Below are 16,527 nucleotides of genomic sequence, written 5' to 3' on the forward strand. Positions count from 1 at the left end.
CTCGCTCTGTAGACCAGGCTGGCCTTGAACTCACAGAGGTCTGCTTGATTCTACCTCTTGAGTGCTGGGATTAAAGGCGCGTGCCGCTGCTGCCTGGCTTATTTTAATTTTTAATTTAAAAATTTAAGTAAAAGATAAAGAAAGATTAAAACAATTTTAGGGGAAGCAAACTTTGGTTTTTGTAAAACATAAAAAGTAGCATCTACTATCTCTATCACTATATATACAGGGTGCCTTTTGGTACCTAGAGAGTACGGAGACCTAATAATAATTTTTACATTTATGGAGTTGTGTGTGTTGTAACATGCCATATCATCCATGTAGGTCAGAGAATAACTTTTGGTGGTTTGGTAGTGTATTTTCTCCTTCCATCAAGTGGGCCCCAAGGGACTGAACTCCGGTCATCAGGCTTGGTGGCAAGTGCCTTCACCCACTGACTCTAATTGCTGCTCCATGACATAATTTTTAAATGTAAAATGCAATGTCTTTTCTTTTCTTTCATTTTGCCATAGCAGGACAGCTCTTTCCAGAGGAATCTCCCTCGCTTGGAAGTTGGCCTGTGCGGTTCTCAGGCCAGCTACGACTGGATGGGATCCTCTAGATTAGATGAAGGGTGATGAGGTCAGGGGTGGAAGAGTGTAGGAAGACTCTTCAGCAGGAGGCCGAGGGGCTCCCAGAGTCCTGACCTAGGGCCCGCGGACTCAGCGAGTCCTCCGAAAGCACCCTGACTGAACTACGCTGCAGCTCCGTGGTCGTGGCTCCTCTAGCACACCTGAGGCTCAGCCCCAGCGCACAGGCACAAAACCCATCCCACCTGACCCTACTTTTCTCCTGCCCAAAAATCGTCGTCAATGCTCATTCTGAGACGACAGATTCCCTATTCCACCGTTCAGCACAGTAGACACTCTAGATATTGTAGTATAACCAACCGGAGAGAAGAACGAAACAGACCATCTAGGGACTGTGGGCTCTTGGGTGACCTTGGTAATCTCCTCACTTTTCTTTCTGACTCACACATCCACGTTGTAGCTGAAGAAGCTAGAGATACCAGCAGAGGTTGACAAATAGCCCAACAAAAGCCTGCTTTCTCTAGCCAAAGGACCAAGAAAGGGCAGCCACACTACACAGTTTTACATTGGTTGTCCTAGCTCATCTAAACAACACAGGAAAGGCTGTGTCCACACTCCCAAGGGCTCAGAGGGCCACAGGGATAGTTTTCTATCCCAATAGGTTGTAGTGAGTTCCTCACAGGGAGCCAGGTCTTCTACCTCCTGGCAAAGGAGTGGCCCTTTTGTCTCCCACATAGGGTGCTGTCAGAGAAGGCCTGGTTAGATTCAGAACTTAGCGTTAACAGGAAAGTGACAAGGCTACGTGGACCACGTGACCTGGCATTCGTGTCTCCCCCCACAAGGGAGGAACCAGTGAGGCCTAGTTGAACCCCCCTCACACCCCCTAGAAATAATAAGAGGATAGGATAGCATGCCTGTCCTTTATATGTTGTTCCAGTTCCCTTTCTGTCACTGCGAGTAAACATTCCAACGAAAGCAGCCAAGGGGAGGAAAGGGTTTATTTAGATTTCACTTCCAGGTAACCGTCCTTTATTGAGGGAAGTTAGGGCAGGGATCGGTCCAAGATGGAGCTCGAAGAAGAAGCTGGAAGAACACTGCTGGCTTGGTAGCTCACTGCTGTTCTGCTGGCTTTCCTATGCAATCCAGGGGATGATGTCACCCACAGTGGGATGGGGCCTCCTGCATTAATTAACGAGACAATTCCCCAGGCCCACCTAATCTGGAGTATCCCTTAGTTGAGACTGCCTTCTTAGGTGACTCTAAACCAGTTCTCAACATATGTGTGGCCACCCCTTTGGGGGTCAAACGAGCCTTTCTCAGGGGTCATATATCGGATATTCCACATATCAGGTATTTATATTGCGATTCATAACAGTAGCGAAATTACAGTTATGAAGTAGTAACAAAAATAATTTTATAGTCAGGAGTCACCACAACCTGAAGAACTGTATTAAAGGGTCATAGCCTTAGGAAGGTTGAGAACCACTGTCTTGAGTTGACAGTTAAAAGCTAACCAGAACGTCTCTGAGCAGAGACTGAGCAGAGAACTCAGAATTTTTATCCCTACTACACGGTGATAGGTGAGACACGCCCCCTTCCCAATTCTCCACTACCACAGTGCTAAAGAAACTGAAGCAGATTCAGCATCTTCTGTGACAGAAAGCCTTGAACATTCAGGTCTCAATCAGAAGTCCCTCATCGTACCCAGAACCAGGAAAATGTCAGGCTGAATGAGGATGGCAGACAACCAGGTAAACACGGAGACGACATCGAGGTGAGGATTAATGGAGATCATTAAGCAGACACATAAAAAATGCTTCACTGATTAGGTACAAGCATGCTTGGACACGGAACAACCTCTGCGCACCCCCCAGGGCAGTGAAAACAGAAAATGGCAACGCAACCAAATGCTGTGCTCAAGCAAAGAAAACCAGAGTATCTGGATCACTAACACGTGACCATGGGAGTGCAAACACGTCACATCCGCTCTAGACAGGAATTGGCAAGTCCTTAAACACACCAACGTATATCCACTATATGATCCAGCAAGAGTTCTGGGGCATTTACTCTGGAGAAATTAAAATTTATATCCACACGAAATCCTGTACACTGCTGTTGAAAGTGGTTTTAGTGCTAACTGTTAAAAACTAAAGACAGTTCACAAATCCTTCAGTGAGTGACCGGTTATTCAAACTGTCATAAAGCCACAGTAATTATAAACCAGGCTCTTGATACACGGAGCAGCCTAGATGGATCTCCAGAAAATTATGCAGAAGGGGAAAACTGATTCTAAAGTGTGTATGTTATGCGACCCAGCACTGAAATGGTTATTATGCGAGTGAAGAACAGATTGGTGCATGTGACCTGGGATAAAAGAGAGAGAAAAATGAAGAAAGTATCACCATGAAAGAGCCCCAAGAGGGATTCCTGTGGCGGCGATGGAAGCACACTGCATTCTCTCTTTGTCAAGGCAACTGCATCCAAATCCTGCATGGGATGTTCTAAAGCTTTACAAGATTTTACCAAAAAGGGAAACTAGGTGAAAAATTGCAAAACTACTGTGCATTATTCTTAAGAGCTACACATGAACTTGTAATTCCCCAAAAGGAAACATTTAATTAAGGAAGAAAACCAAAGAAATCACAGAATAAACATCAAGTTAGATTCTAACAAGAGAATTTTATACATGACCCAGAAGCCTCCTCCTTTGACTTCTAATGATTTTAGTTGGTGTAAAATGCGTACAATGAGCTCTAAGCTCAGAAGCTTGTAAAATTATCCCAGAATGAGCACACTTACCTATCACACAGGTTAAGGAATAGAATATCTGCTTCCCAAAAGATTTCCCAAAAATCTCCTACGCTCACACCTGACATTTTTCTAGCATTTGCTCAGCAGCAACCCACTAGCTTAACGGAATGAGTGCCTATGGCCTTGATGTGAGCCGACGGCTGTGATCTCAGCAGCTAGCTGCCCAGGAAAGGAGAAGCAAAAGCCCCAGTTCCCCAGGGTACCAGCTCCCACAGGCCAGTCCTCTTCCTTTCTGTCACTCCTCCATGCTATACTTGCCTGGTTGCTAAGTCCCAAGAACTCTGAGTTTCCCAGGGAAGGAGAAACTCTAAACTCCACACAGCAATGCTTTTTCTCTAAGATGAAAGAGCAGGTGGGAACAGGCACTGGAGAGAGGGTCCAGTGGTTAAAAGCATTTTTTTTTTCAGAAGATCTGGGTTTTGTTCCCAGCATTCACATCTGGAAGCGAACTACTCCAGTTCTGTAGGGTCCATCGCCCTCTACTGGCCTCATTAGGTATAGGATGAACATGGCACACATAAACCCATGCAGGCACACACACATATATGTCCATAAAAATAAATGAAGAAATCTTGAAAGTAATAATTGATGGGAACAGGTGACTTACCTTCAGAAAATGAAAAGCAACCATAAACATATTTGCTATTATAAGTGTGTTAACTTACATCGAAATTGACACACTGGGGATTATTTGCTTCTGTTGCAAGTAAAATCCATTATGGTTTACAGGACTCATAATAAAATCATTGTCCAAAGTTGTGACTGGGGTCTGGTGGGATCCATCTGGTGGGGTCTTTTTGGTATAACACAGTCACTCTTAGGTACAAATTCCAACCATCAGAAGTTTGTGAACCCTTGGTGAAGGGGTGAACCCTGATGGAGAAGAGTGCCCCAACTGCTCAGCACACTGAGGATCTCCCTGAGGCACTTAGGGTGATACCCCTGCCGGAACCCAGAGACTGGAGACCTATAAGACAACTTGCCTCTGCTGCAGTTACAGCCCTCTGCTCTTGAACGAAGGAAACAGAATGATCCTGGTTTGTTTCCCAGATGCACAAAGCTCTACTGTGGGCACCGTGTCTGTCCAGGTGGCTGCCAGGTGAAAATCAGGGCTGGGGGGCGGGTTATGACCTCGCGATCTCCTGTTACTGGTTAAACCGAAGAAACCAAACCTCATTCGTATTTTCTTAACCTCTGCTGAATGACTCCATTTATCAGGTCAAGCTTGTGTTTCATGCCACTGAGGTGCACACAGGGGTCAGGAGGGGAAGGGAGAAGGAGCGACCCCCTGACCTTAGCAATGATCTACAGCACTAATAGTCTTCACATATCTCTGTTTTAAGGTCTTTGGTCCTAGGACAGACGCTCTAGTTGTTCTCTGATGTCCCCTGGAGGGGCACCAGGGGTCCTACTGAAGCGACTGTGAGTTCAGCCCCATTCTAGCTAGTCTTTCAACTCCAACTGGATTCTCAGTCTCGGTACCTTTCCCCTTTGATGGGGAGATCCCAGCAGCATTTCTCTATCTCAGCCCTTGCCAGAAGCACATCAGACGAGCTTAAACTGGCGGAGAGCAGGGAACTTTTCTCATACTTTTTATAAAGAAAACGAAAGCCGTGGGTCAAGGAGCCCTGCCTCAGTTTCCAACTCCTGTGGATATTTTCAACATCCACTGCCGGAAACCTCAGCTCACACGGCATTGGATCTGCCCATCTGAACATCTGCTGAGCGGCCTCCATCCAGGTGGCTTGGGCCAAAGGAAAAAGGGATGGGAATCTAAGTGCTCTTCAGAAAAAACGCCCCATGGAGCATGGGACAGGGCCAAGGAGGCATCTGTAACAAGTGAAGGATCCACAAGCCCTTCCTGAGCCTTGTGACTGCCCAAGCATGGGGCATGCATTCTCCTGGAAGCTAAGATTGAGAAGAGCTGGTATCACAAATAGTAGCCCAGGGATCTTTGCTTTCGGGACGTGGGGTAGGCCACACTTTTGCACATTCTCACTCCAAGCCATATCTAAGAATAAATCCCTGGGTCAGCAGTACTGGGAACTGATGGGAGGCCCTCCATCACCAGCCTTGAATGCTTCTCCTCCTCAGCAATTCAACTCTTTGATTGACTGAACTGAAACTGAAACTCTAGCCCTAGGGGTCACCCTAGTAGGAGTAGACACAGCCAAGAGCCCAGATCACACACCATCAGCAAACTCCTGGCAGCTCTCATCCACTCTGGGAGAGAATGAATCATCTCTTCCTGCCAGGCAGCCTGGTCTGTTCTGCTTCCTCTTACAAGTGAAGCAAAGCAAGACCTGGGCTCTGCTGGACACATCTGTGGCTGCATCAAAAAAAAAAAAAAAAAAAAAAAACAGGCTACGAGTCATGGGAGAAAGACGCAGGTGGGCTTAGCTCCAGCAAACGTGTCATGCCTCAAAAGAGAACATTTGGACAAGGCAGTGAAATGAACTTGACTGGAGGGGTGGAAGTGTCAAAATTTCTTGGACATAGTTCTAGCTGATATTTCTTTTCTTGTTTCATGAATGAGTTTTCAGTGTTTGACTCTCATGGGTGATTTCCCTCTGAGAGGTAGAGATTTAACCCTCCTTTTGCTGGGCCTGGGTTTCCCAAGCCTCCCTGGATGCCTGGCAAATCCTTCATTGCCCGTGACTCATTGACATCCGTGTTTCCAGTTCTAGGAAACAGAACCCTAGGCAGCACTTGGCTCAGAGTTGCCTCCACCACACCGAGGAGGCTCCTCCTTTTATCTGCAGCGCACAGCGAGGCTGAGGTTCACTCACCCCAACTGGAAAGCTCCCTTGGGCATTGATTTTGCAGTGGGATCCGACCACATGGCCGCTTGTGCTTGGTTCTTCTCTGTACGTCCTCGAGGGAGGCTCACAGTGGCAGAGCTGGTAGAACCGACAGGGCAGGGTGGCTGTGCCCAGGTCAGAGGGCACAGTGAGATTCACCACCCGTCTACCTCAAAGGATGACATGAGCTGAGAGACTTGGGGCTAAACTAAAAAGTGCATACGTATGCTAATTTGCTGATTTCAGGAGCTAAGATTAGAATTTCATGTTTTTAGTCAATGAAGTTTGGGACTGCAAAGATGGTTCAGTGTATGCATAACAAATACTTTACCTCCTCCAAACCACAAGTACTTCTGTGCACACGCGGGGAGGCCACTGCCACCGACTAGCTTTCTCAATTGCTCCCCACACTATTTTTGCTACAGGGTCTCTCTCTCTCTCTCAGTTCTCTGACCAGCTAGACTGGCTGGCTAGCAAGCTCCAGGGTTTCCCCCACCTCTACCCCTCCTCCAGCACGACAAACGTGGATATCTAGTGCCACCATGCCCAGCTTTTTACATGATATGAACTCATGGCAAGTACCGACTGAGTCATGTCCTTAGCGCTGGGTGTGGAGATAGAATCTGGGATGGGTTTTGAACTTCTATTTGTCACTTTTACTCACTTACTGAGTAGGGATTCCATCAGCCTTCCATACCTTGAAGGTCTTTGTGAGAACGAATGAAACGATCTTTTAGTACAAACATGCACGTTTCTAGTTCTCAACAGACCATAGCTCGCTGTAACGCCTGGGTGTTCTGGGAGGCCTCAGCGTCTGGAACGAGTCCAGGCTCACTCCTCTGACCCATGCCTTGTTGTCATCTTGGTCAGCTTTCTAATTCGGAATGCTGTTTATATTTCTAGGAACATGCCAAAGACAATCCGGAGAGTTCTCTTACGTCCTTTACATGGCTCATCTAACGCTAGTGTCTTACATGGCTCTAGCCCATTGTGAAAACTTCAGAGCAACACTTGAGCACGGCTATTAACTAACCTACAGTTGTCCTTCACTCTACCGTTTCTTCTGCTGAAGTCCTTTTCTGCCCAGCGTTCGGGCCTCATTCATACATGGCGGTCTTATGTCTGATTGGTCTCCAAGCCAGTTTCCGAATTTCCTCGTCTTTGATTCACTCCCCATTTGGAGGCACACTGGTCACGTTGTGTAGACCACCTTTCACTTTGGCTTCGCCTGCTGTTGTGTTTTCTTGTGGTTAGAGTTAGGGGTTTTGGGGGGTGGGAGAAGAAGTGCTTTCTTAGCATGTGGCAGTAGAGACACACGCTATGAACGCATTCTGCGATTGGTAAGGGTAACATTACTCACTTCCTCACAGGAAAATCTGTCAGGTTTACCTTCTGCATACTCTTTGTTTTAAGACAGATTTATTTTTAATGATGTGTATGTGAGTGTAGTTGTGTGTGGGTATTTGCACACTGAGAGCCATGTCCTAAAAGGCCATAAGAGGGCATCAGCTTCCTCTGGAACCAGAGTTGCAGGTCTTTGTGAGACTCCTCTTCCCGACTGAGCAATCTCTCCAGCCCCGGGGTGTTTTGACTTTTTTGTCTGGCCCTAGAATTAGCCATTTTCCAAGACCTTCTGCTCCTTTTATCAACACGTGGTTAGGAGCCAGGAATGAACTTCAGGCATGCTTGCTGGTTCTTGCTGGCGCCATTTTCTAGCAAGCACACTAGTAAAGGCTTGGAGTTGGGAAGGGACAGTTTTCTCTGACTTTGGGATGACTACTTTTTCACTCTGAGCACCAGTTTCCTCATCAGTGAGTGAGGAAAAGCGAAAACCACTGGCAGGGTTGAAGGATTGTGAGGAGTGCCATCAGAGAGACTAGCTGTTTCTGAGAGCAGACGCTGCTTTCCCACACCAACTTTTCCGCTGAATATAATCAAAGTATTTGGGGAAATTACGGTAAACAAAGTCAAAGCATCAATGAGTTGATAAAACAATAAAAGCAATAAGAAAAAAGGGAATTTAAAGGAATAAAAAAGGAATTGCATTTTCTCTAAAGCCATTTATCGTTTCCAGCAGATCTGAACTTTCATTTTGACAGAAAGGCAGTGACTGAGGAGGGACAAAGTCATGATAGTAAAACACCAGAGACAATACTAGGTAAAGATCTCCACAGGAGACCCTTGCCACAGAAAACAGCGATGCCAGGGAACAAACAGGTGAAATAATTCCTCCCTGAATTTTATGACTCTTTTGAAAAAACCTCAAGCAAGGCTTGAATTTAAGGCTGGCCTCCTTTTTGTCTCTTCAGAGTGTCTTGGAAGGTGAAGTAGCCTCAACTGACTTCTCATAAATCATAAAACGTTTACATTACTCCAAAATGCAGAACAGTACACACCAGAAGGTAACTCACCACACAACTGACATGGTCGGGAAAGGAAATAAAAGCTTAAAGACTGAAGAACTTGAAATTGCTTCCTAAAGGCTATAAACCACAGTGCTTTAATGTGTAGAGAAATAAAGAACAATGTTAAACATATTTGTGGAGTAGAGACTAAAATGTGCCACAGGTACATGACAAAGGAAGAAGGGACCTGTTCAGATAAACATTCTAACACCTCGGATAAAAGCCAGGGGAAGGGGATGGGTTAGCTCAAAAGAAAAACACATCTGAGGAGCCGGGGAAAACACCTAGGACACTTTCCAGAACACAGAGAACCCCAGTCTGTCCATCTCATGGATTTGTCAGAACTCTCCTGCTGGGCATCTTCAACTCACTGAGGACCCTAAACTTACTGGCAAACAAAAGCTCAAGATTTCATGGATGACTTGAGGTTCCTGTAAAGTGGTACAGCGGAGGTAGGAGATGACAGAGACAGGCCAGCTTCCCTATTCCTCCCCTTGGAGAACACTTGCATGCTCCAAGTTGGCAGGCTAGATATCTGACGAGGAGGCCTTTGAGCAACCCCATTTGGCCTTCCAGAGAAAGCTAGTTCTGAGGAGGCTGGCTCCTTCCTGCTCATCTCCCAGGATGCTCTGAGGGTCCCACGGTTGACAAGTGTGGAAATCATGCCATACTACAGGAATACAAAAACACTTTTGTGTCTTACATAAACTCAACTTTTCTCTGCCATAATTTGCTTTTCTTTTAATTCTACATTACTGGTGGCATAGATTCAAATATTCCCTTATATAATTTTTTAATTAAATTTTTTTAGAGAACTTCATAAGTACTGTATTTTTATCATTTAACCCCCTCTCTCCCCACTCTAACTCTTCTCATGGTTCCCTACTCCCTCACAAATTCATGACTTCTTCTTTAATTATTAATGTTACTTACATATATTCACTCAAGTATATGTAAACCATATACCGAGATTTAGAGTTGCTTCTACATACATATATTTAAGAGTAATTACTATGGATTAATTAACCGATCATGGCTTGTCTCTGGAGAAAGCTGATTCTCATTCTGATAGCAGTCAAATTGCCTATACCTCTTCATCTAGTGGTGGGGCCTGGTGAGATTTCTATCAGCTTTGGCATGCCAACTGTTGTCATTATTCAGGTCTTTTTCAGGTGACCCACTTCTGAGTTTCATGGATGCATCTTTCCTGTCCTGTCTAGAAGACACTATTAAGTAGTATCCTGTTTCTCTGGCTCTTTCTATATTTTTAGCTTCTCCTCTCTGTGTAATATTTTTTAAATTAAAAAGTGGATTCCTTAGCCAGGCGGTGGTGGCACACACCTTTAATCCCAGCGCTCAGGAGGTGGAGGCAGGCAAACTCTGAGTATGAGGCCAGCCTGATCTCCAGAGCATGTTCAGGACAGCCAGAGCTTCACAGAAGAACTCTGTCTCACAAAAGAAACAACAAACAACAACAACAATAACAACAACAAAACATGGTTTCCTTGCTTATCCCAAAGCGAGCACTGTCTTTGTGAGATGTCCCCACCAAAGACAGCTGCCCTCTGTTCATTACTCTTTACCATTCAAGCAAGCCCTCAGAGCTTCTGTGTCAGAGGCACTGGGGAGATGGCTTGGCTATTAAGGCATTGGCTTCTCCTCCAGAGGACATGTGTACAATTCCCGGCACCCACATAACTGTCTGAAACTCCAGCTCCAAGGGATCCAATGCCATTTTATGGTCACTGAGGGCATTGTACACACAGCACACAGACATATTTAGATTGTGAAGTACAATCTAAAGCTTTGGCAATATCTTGGGATGTTTGGGGTTCCATGGGATCCCTTTGGCCAACAACCCAACAAGACGTAACCCTTTCCTGGCACAAGATTCTCCTTGGTGGCATAGTAAGTCTAGTTGGGACATTGTCCCCATTATATGGTGATTCCTTTTAAAGTCTTTTCTATATGTATCTACTTTAGAAAACCTCTACAGCAGTAGGTTTCCAGAGCATTTTTCAAATGGTCTTTGGTGTTTGTTAGTTGTCCCTTCCCAGGCTCCCCAAATTTACTCTCCCATCTCCCTCCCAACTTAATCCTCCTATTCTGGTTTCCCCTCTGTCTCTCCATAACATTTCCCTTTCCTTAGGAGATCCATCATAGAGACCCACAACATGACAATGTGTGGAGAATGAGACACTTGGAACACTCGGCCCTGTGTGGGATGTCTTTATCAAACTATTGCCCTTGAGGCCCAGGGATCTGTGTGGAAGAGGAGCTAGAAAGACTGCAGGAGTCAGAAGTGATGGGTAACTCTAAGGAACTTCACCCTTAAGGACACAACAAAACGGATGAACTCATGGGGACTGTGGTCCCATGCATAAGACCCACACAGGTTCAAGCCAGATGGGGTCCCAGCACTGAGAAGAGGAAGTAATCCCACTCCTAACCAAGACACTATTTGCAATTGGTAACTGCAGGCAAAGGGAAAATCAATTTCTCCAGTGGAGTGTCACTGGGCATATTAACCACACTGTTAGCGTTTTTAAAAGTTTGGGACTCTCACTATAACAAGCCCCTCTGGATACTGCTTGGTCTGAGCCGTCTACCTCTTTGTGCTTCTCAGAGGAGATGTGCTAGGAGCCGGCTTCACTGCTGCTGCTGCTGGCTGTGCTCCCTATCCTTAGAGCAGTGTTTTGGGATGAGTTAATGGCCCTACCTTATGTTAAGGTGCTAAGTAGTTCTTCACTTTCATTGTTGCTGGTGACATCAAAATACCATGGGATATTCCGAATATGAAGAATGAGTCACTATACTTTGGAAGGAGTAGAAAAATTGCTAATATCACCCCCCTTCCACACACCCTTAAGACAAGGAAAATACGTTTCTGTCTCTACCCTCCATATCAGGAAGTTCATGCACAGCGAGTCAGTCCTTGTCGCTTAATAGAATGATTAGAGACTATGGATCACAAAGGTCAGAGGCCAAGAGTCAGTGCTTGGAAACTGCAGGGCTGTTTTCTAAGCAAAGAGCCAAAAGTTGGTGCACGAAGTACTGCTTCTGCACTGGCAACTCTTACCTGAGCCCTGATCCTCATGCTGGCCTTGGGAGTCAGGTACTTATGTTCTAAGTACCAGCCCCGCTCCTGGAACACCAGCTTCGTCCCATACAACAGACAAAACTGAAGAATGAGAGACAAGAAAGAAGCAACTGTTAGAAAAACAGGGGCTGTAAGGAGTTAGAGATAACATTACATCACATACATCACATTTCCTAAAGTCAGAAAGTCTTTTCTTAATTAAAATGGCCATGCTTTGGATACAAAGTATATGTTTTATTTTTTTTTAACCTTCCAGAAACCTTGAAAGCAATTCTAAAATAATAGACAGTTTAGTGAGGTCTCCTGTATCAATCCCATTCAAGAAATATTAACACACAGTCAGCCTTGGTTCACACGTAACTTCCCTGTATCCTCCACACCCAGGTGACTTAGAAGTCCATTCAGAAGCAATTTTGAAATCCATATGTAGTTCTGTTTGCTTCCCTTCTCATTCATGAAAAATACACAGCAATGTCATCTTGCTATTTTCCACTGGGCAACATTTGATTGACTTTCACAAAAATAGCATTCCTCATTTACATCTCTCCTCAGTATGTTTTTTATGTTACAATTCTGAAACTGAGCAGCCTGAATGACATCACAGGCAGCAACCAAGCAAAAATCAACCAGTTTCCCAGAGGCAGAGTGACTTTTCACTTAGCTACTCATCCATTCGCCATTTAATATTCCATAATCTGAAGTCACACAGCAAGTGGGAGAGCAGTGTGCAAAGGCCTTCGTGTCTCCGCCCAGCTTCAGTGATCAGACCTCTGGCCTTCTTGTCACCTCACCTCCCACTCAGGTCCCCTCTGTGGTATTGTCGCACTAAACCCAGCCCTACCACTTCATTCACGAACACACCTCGCCTTCATATCTCTGAAAGACAATGACTTTTGTGAGGATGGTTTTTGGCTGAGGTCACAGATCAGTTACAGGGTACAGAGTTCAGTTTGGATCCCCACCACCCACTTTTAAAAAAAACCCTGAGTTCGGTGGAGAATGCCTATAATCCCAGACCTGGGAAGTGGAGGCAGGGGGTTCACTGGCCAGCCAGTCTAGTGAAAGACCCTGTCTCAAAAAGAAAGGAGGGGACCAATCAAAGAAGATGCCCACTGTTGACCTCTGCATGCCATATGCACATGAATGGATGAGTGTACCTTTATACATGGATGCACACACAAGTGTACATACATGTGCACACACACAATATATGTGTGGGAAAGATGTGGGAAAAGCACAAGGGACAGTGGGCTTCTTAGAGCTGGCAACTCTGGCTAGAGTCAGGTGGGGAGTCGAACGCAAAGGCAGCTACTGTAGTTTGAGAGAGCGGAGCAAACAGGGCTACTGCAGAAGGGTCCTGGACCCCGTGCAGGTCACTCCCCCTTGGGGAGGTAAGAAGGAGACAGGGAAACCCAACAAAACAGAGAGGGCAAGGATTCTGCCATGATCTGAACACGTTTCCCAGAAGTCCCTGAAGTACAATTAATAAAAACTCAAAGAAATTAAGAAGATCCAAAAAGCAAAACAGTCAGCCACTGGCTCTTACCTTGACCTCAGTCTGAAATGGCGATCCTGCCTCCAGGAATCTCAGAATGAGACTATGACTGTGAGCTGTCTACTACCATTTTATAACCCTCTCTAGCACTGGGATTAAAGGTGTGCACCACTGGGATTAAAGGTGTGCACCACTGGGATTAAAGGTGTGCACCACTGGGATTAAAGGTGTGCACCACTGGGATTAAAGGTGTGCACCACTGGGATTAAAGGCATGTAGCACTGGTTTCTATGGCAAACTAGTGTGGCTACTGGGATTAAAGGTGTGTGTTATCACAGCCTGGACTGTAAGACTGACTAGTGTGGCCATTTTACTCTCTGATCTCCAGGTAAGCTTTATTTATTACAATACAAAAGAAATGCCACTACAAATTCCCCTATTGGAGACATAATCCTCAAGTTCACATGTGAATGGCACTTAAAGGTGGAGCCTTCACAAGGGTGACATGAGGTCCTGGGGATTGAGAGCAACGTGGCAGCTTTTATAGAAAAAGAATCTTTGTCCCGTGATGGTCTGGGCCATATTAGGATGCAGCAAGAAGCCCCTCACCAACGCTGAGCAGATGGATGTTCCATGCTCTTAGACTTTTCAGCCTCCAGCACAGCCGTGAGTCAAAAAAATTGCTATTATTCATAAAGTATCCACTTGGGGTGTTTTGTGACAGCAACAGGAAAGAAGCTAAAATGGGTCAACTTCCTGGGGAGAAGAACTGGAGAGAAGACCACACATTCATCACACGTCCCAGCTTTAACTGTGATCATCAGCCTCTCATCCAGTCCTACCAATTCACGCCAAAACAAGCCAGGTGTAATTCCATACTACCAGACTACAAGGAGTTTACCGACTGTGTCTGCTGTTCTCTTCTTTAGGAAAACCAACCAACCCCTGAGCAGAAAACCAACCAATCCCTAAGCAGAGAATCCAGCCAGTCTCTGAGCTTGTCCAAACTCAGGAATTGAAATCTGACCAATTCCCACCCTGAAAATCCTCTCCCTGGAAAAACTCCATCCCTAAGAAGCCCTTCATAAGCTCTGCACCCTTTTCAGTTTGCCGCTGCCTCACCATGGAGGTGGCCATGTTCTTGGATTCTTCCCTACCAGTAAATCTCTTGAATAATAATTGGGTAATAACCTCCTTTTGCAGGAACAGATAGGAGTGGAAGAGAACTGTAACACTTTCTCTGGGGAAACCTTACTCTAGAGAAGCAGAGTTTTAAAGCTCCAGGGAACCTGAACAGAACTGTAACGACTTTGCTTTAGAAGACAGAGCAATGTATAGAATGCTGTGTATTGTGGGGAATCACATAAGATGGAATACCTGACTAGGACAGTCTTACAAAGACAAAAGAAGTTGAATCCATCATTTCAGTTCTCAAAACACAATCATGATACACAATGGTCTCGTTGGCAAATCACACCTCTGTCTAATAAAGAACACCAAGGGCATATAACGTCTTCCCGAAGATGGAAGAGCAGGGACACCTGCTGTCTTCATTGCTATTAAAGACCACGACCAAAATCCACACGGGGCTAAAAGGCTTTATTTCTTCTCACAACTCCCAGGTTACCCCAGCGCACTTACCTTGGCTGAGAGGCTCTCAGCCATGTATGGGGTTTGCCCTTGACTATTTCTAGGTATTTTGCTCATCAACGTTGAGGGATTCTATTAGTGTCTAGTGGTAGAGGCCGGGGATACTAGCAAATATCTCGCAGAGGGCAGGGATACTTCCCTCCCCAAATACTGAGGTCAGATACGCTGAGTATGTACACAATGTGAGTATCCCAGTTATCTGTTACTGTAACATGCTCACGATGATCTAAAACCTCTCAGCAGGCCTCTTTTCTTACCTTGTCATTGTGGGCATTAAACCTTTAACACAAGTAGGGAGGGACATTCACGATCCAAAAGAGGCACCAAAGCTGAGGAATGCTGTCTTAGAGAAGTAACGGCCTACGTTCATAGAACAGCCTACACAAGAATATTTATAGCAACCAAACAGCTCTCAGTGGGTGAACAGCTAAACTGTGGTAGCTCCATACAACAGAATACGACTCAGCCCAACCACCAAGTTGTTGTGCCAAGAGAAAGATGTAAATATAGAAAGTTTAAAGATTGTGGAGTTCCACTTACTCTCAAAAAAAAGAAAACTGTAGTGACAGAGACTAGATCATTGGTTTCTGGGAGGCATTAGAAAAGGGAAACAAGAATTAGAACGCCATAGTAGGATCCTATTTTTAAGAAAGGTTGGCCAGGTGGAGGTGGCATACACCTTTAATTCCAGCAATCAGGAGGCAGAGGCAGGTGAATCTCTGTGAGTTCGAAGCCAGCCTGGTCTACAAGAAAAAAAGGTTCTAAGACAACCCAGTATAGAATAAGGACACTGTCTCAAAACAAAACAAAAAACTGTAGTGCTTTGAAAACTTCCTATAGTGACATTTTATTTATGTTTTAATAAACAAAACTTGTCTAAAGATCAGAAAGGCAAACTAAGCCACTAGAGGCCAGGCAGTGGTGGCTCACACCTTTAATCCCAGGATTTGAAAGACAGGCAGATGGATCTCTGTGAGTTCAAGACCACCCTGGGCTACCCAAGATCAGTGTAGAAACAAATCCAGGTGGTGGTGGCTCACACCTTTAATTCCAGTACCAGGGAGTCACACACCTTTAATCCCAGCACTAAAGGGAATATAAAATGGAAGGAGAGAGAGAGGCTTAGTCTGCAGTTACCCAGCCTTGGTAGAGGTAAGACTTCTCTAATGGCTTGGTTGCTTTGCTTTTCTGGTTTTCAGGTCGAACCCCAATGTCTGGCTCTGTGTTTTTATTACTCATGCTACAACTTCCCCTCAGAGATGCAGACATTCTGACACTACAGAGCAAAGCGTCACTCACCAGCTTGGGTGGCACTGCTGTGAACACATCTGTGGTGCTACCAGCTGTTGAAAAGCTTAACAATGCACTTACATGTGCAATGCACTTGCGTGTGTTTCACGGTGCTTTATACTAGTGAACATGTCCTGTGTGTGGTACCGATCTGAACACTGGCTAGACTACATCATCACTTTGTAGAACCTTCCCTCTGACAGAAGCAGTTGACAGTAAAACCCTTATGCTAGCCACAGACACAGGCCTCTCCCTCTAGCACCTGCGTGTGTCTGGGTCTGGAAGGCTTCTCAGAGCACAGCCCTGCACTCAACAACACAGACGGAATGAGTATCACATAGCTTCTGCATCCCATTTCATGCTCTGGGCCCTCTGTTTTGAAATGGCAAACTCCAAGCTGAAATGC

At 45.4% G+C, this 16,527-nt stretch overlaps 1 protein-coding gene across 1 annotated transcript in view; it reads right to left on the reverse strand.

Moving 5' to 3' along the window:
- Acoxl (acyl-CoA oxidase like) overlaps window positions 1–16,527 on the reverse strand; it is a 238,241-nt gene that overhangs the window by 9,397 nt on the left and 212,317 nt on the right. Inside the window, exon 16 of the mRNA XM_041670171.1 lies at window positions 11,666–11,767. Coding sequence (XP_041526105.1) covers window positions 11,666–11,767 — 102 coding nt within the window. The remainder of the gene's footprint in view (window positions 1–11,665; window positions 11,768–16,527) is intronic.

The sequence above is a fragment of the Microtus oregoni genome, unplaced genomic scaffold (assembly GCF_018167655.1).
Source record: "Microtus oregoni isolate MIOR12 unplaced genomic scaffold, Mior012 000020F_ref0000438, whole genome shotgun sequence".
Lineage (NCBI taxonomy): Eukaryota > Metazoa > Chordata > Mammalia > Rodentia > Cricetidae > Microtus > Microtus oregoni.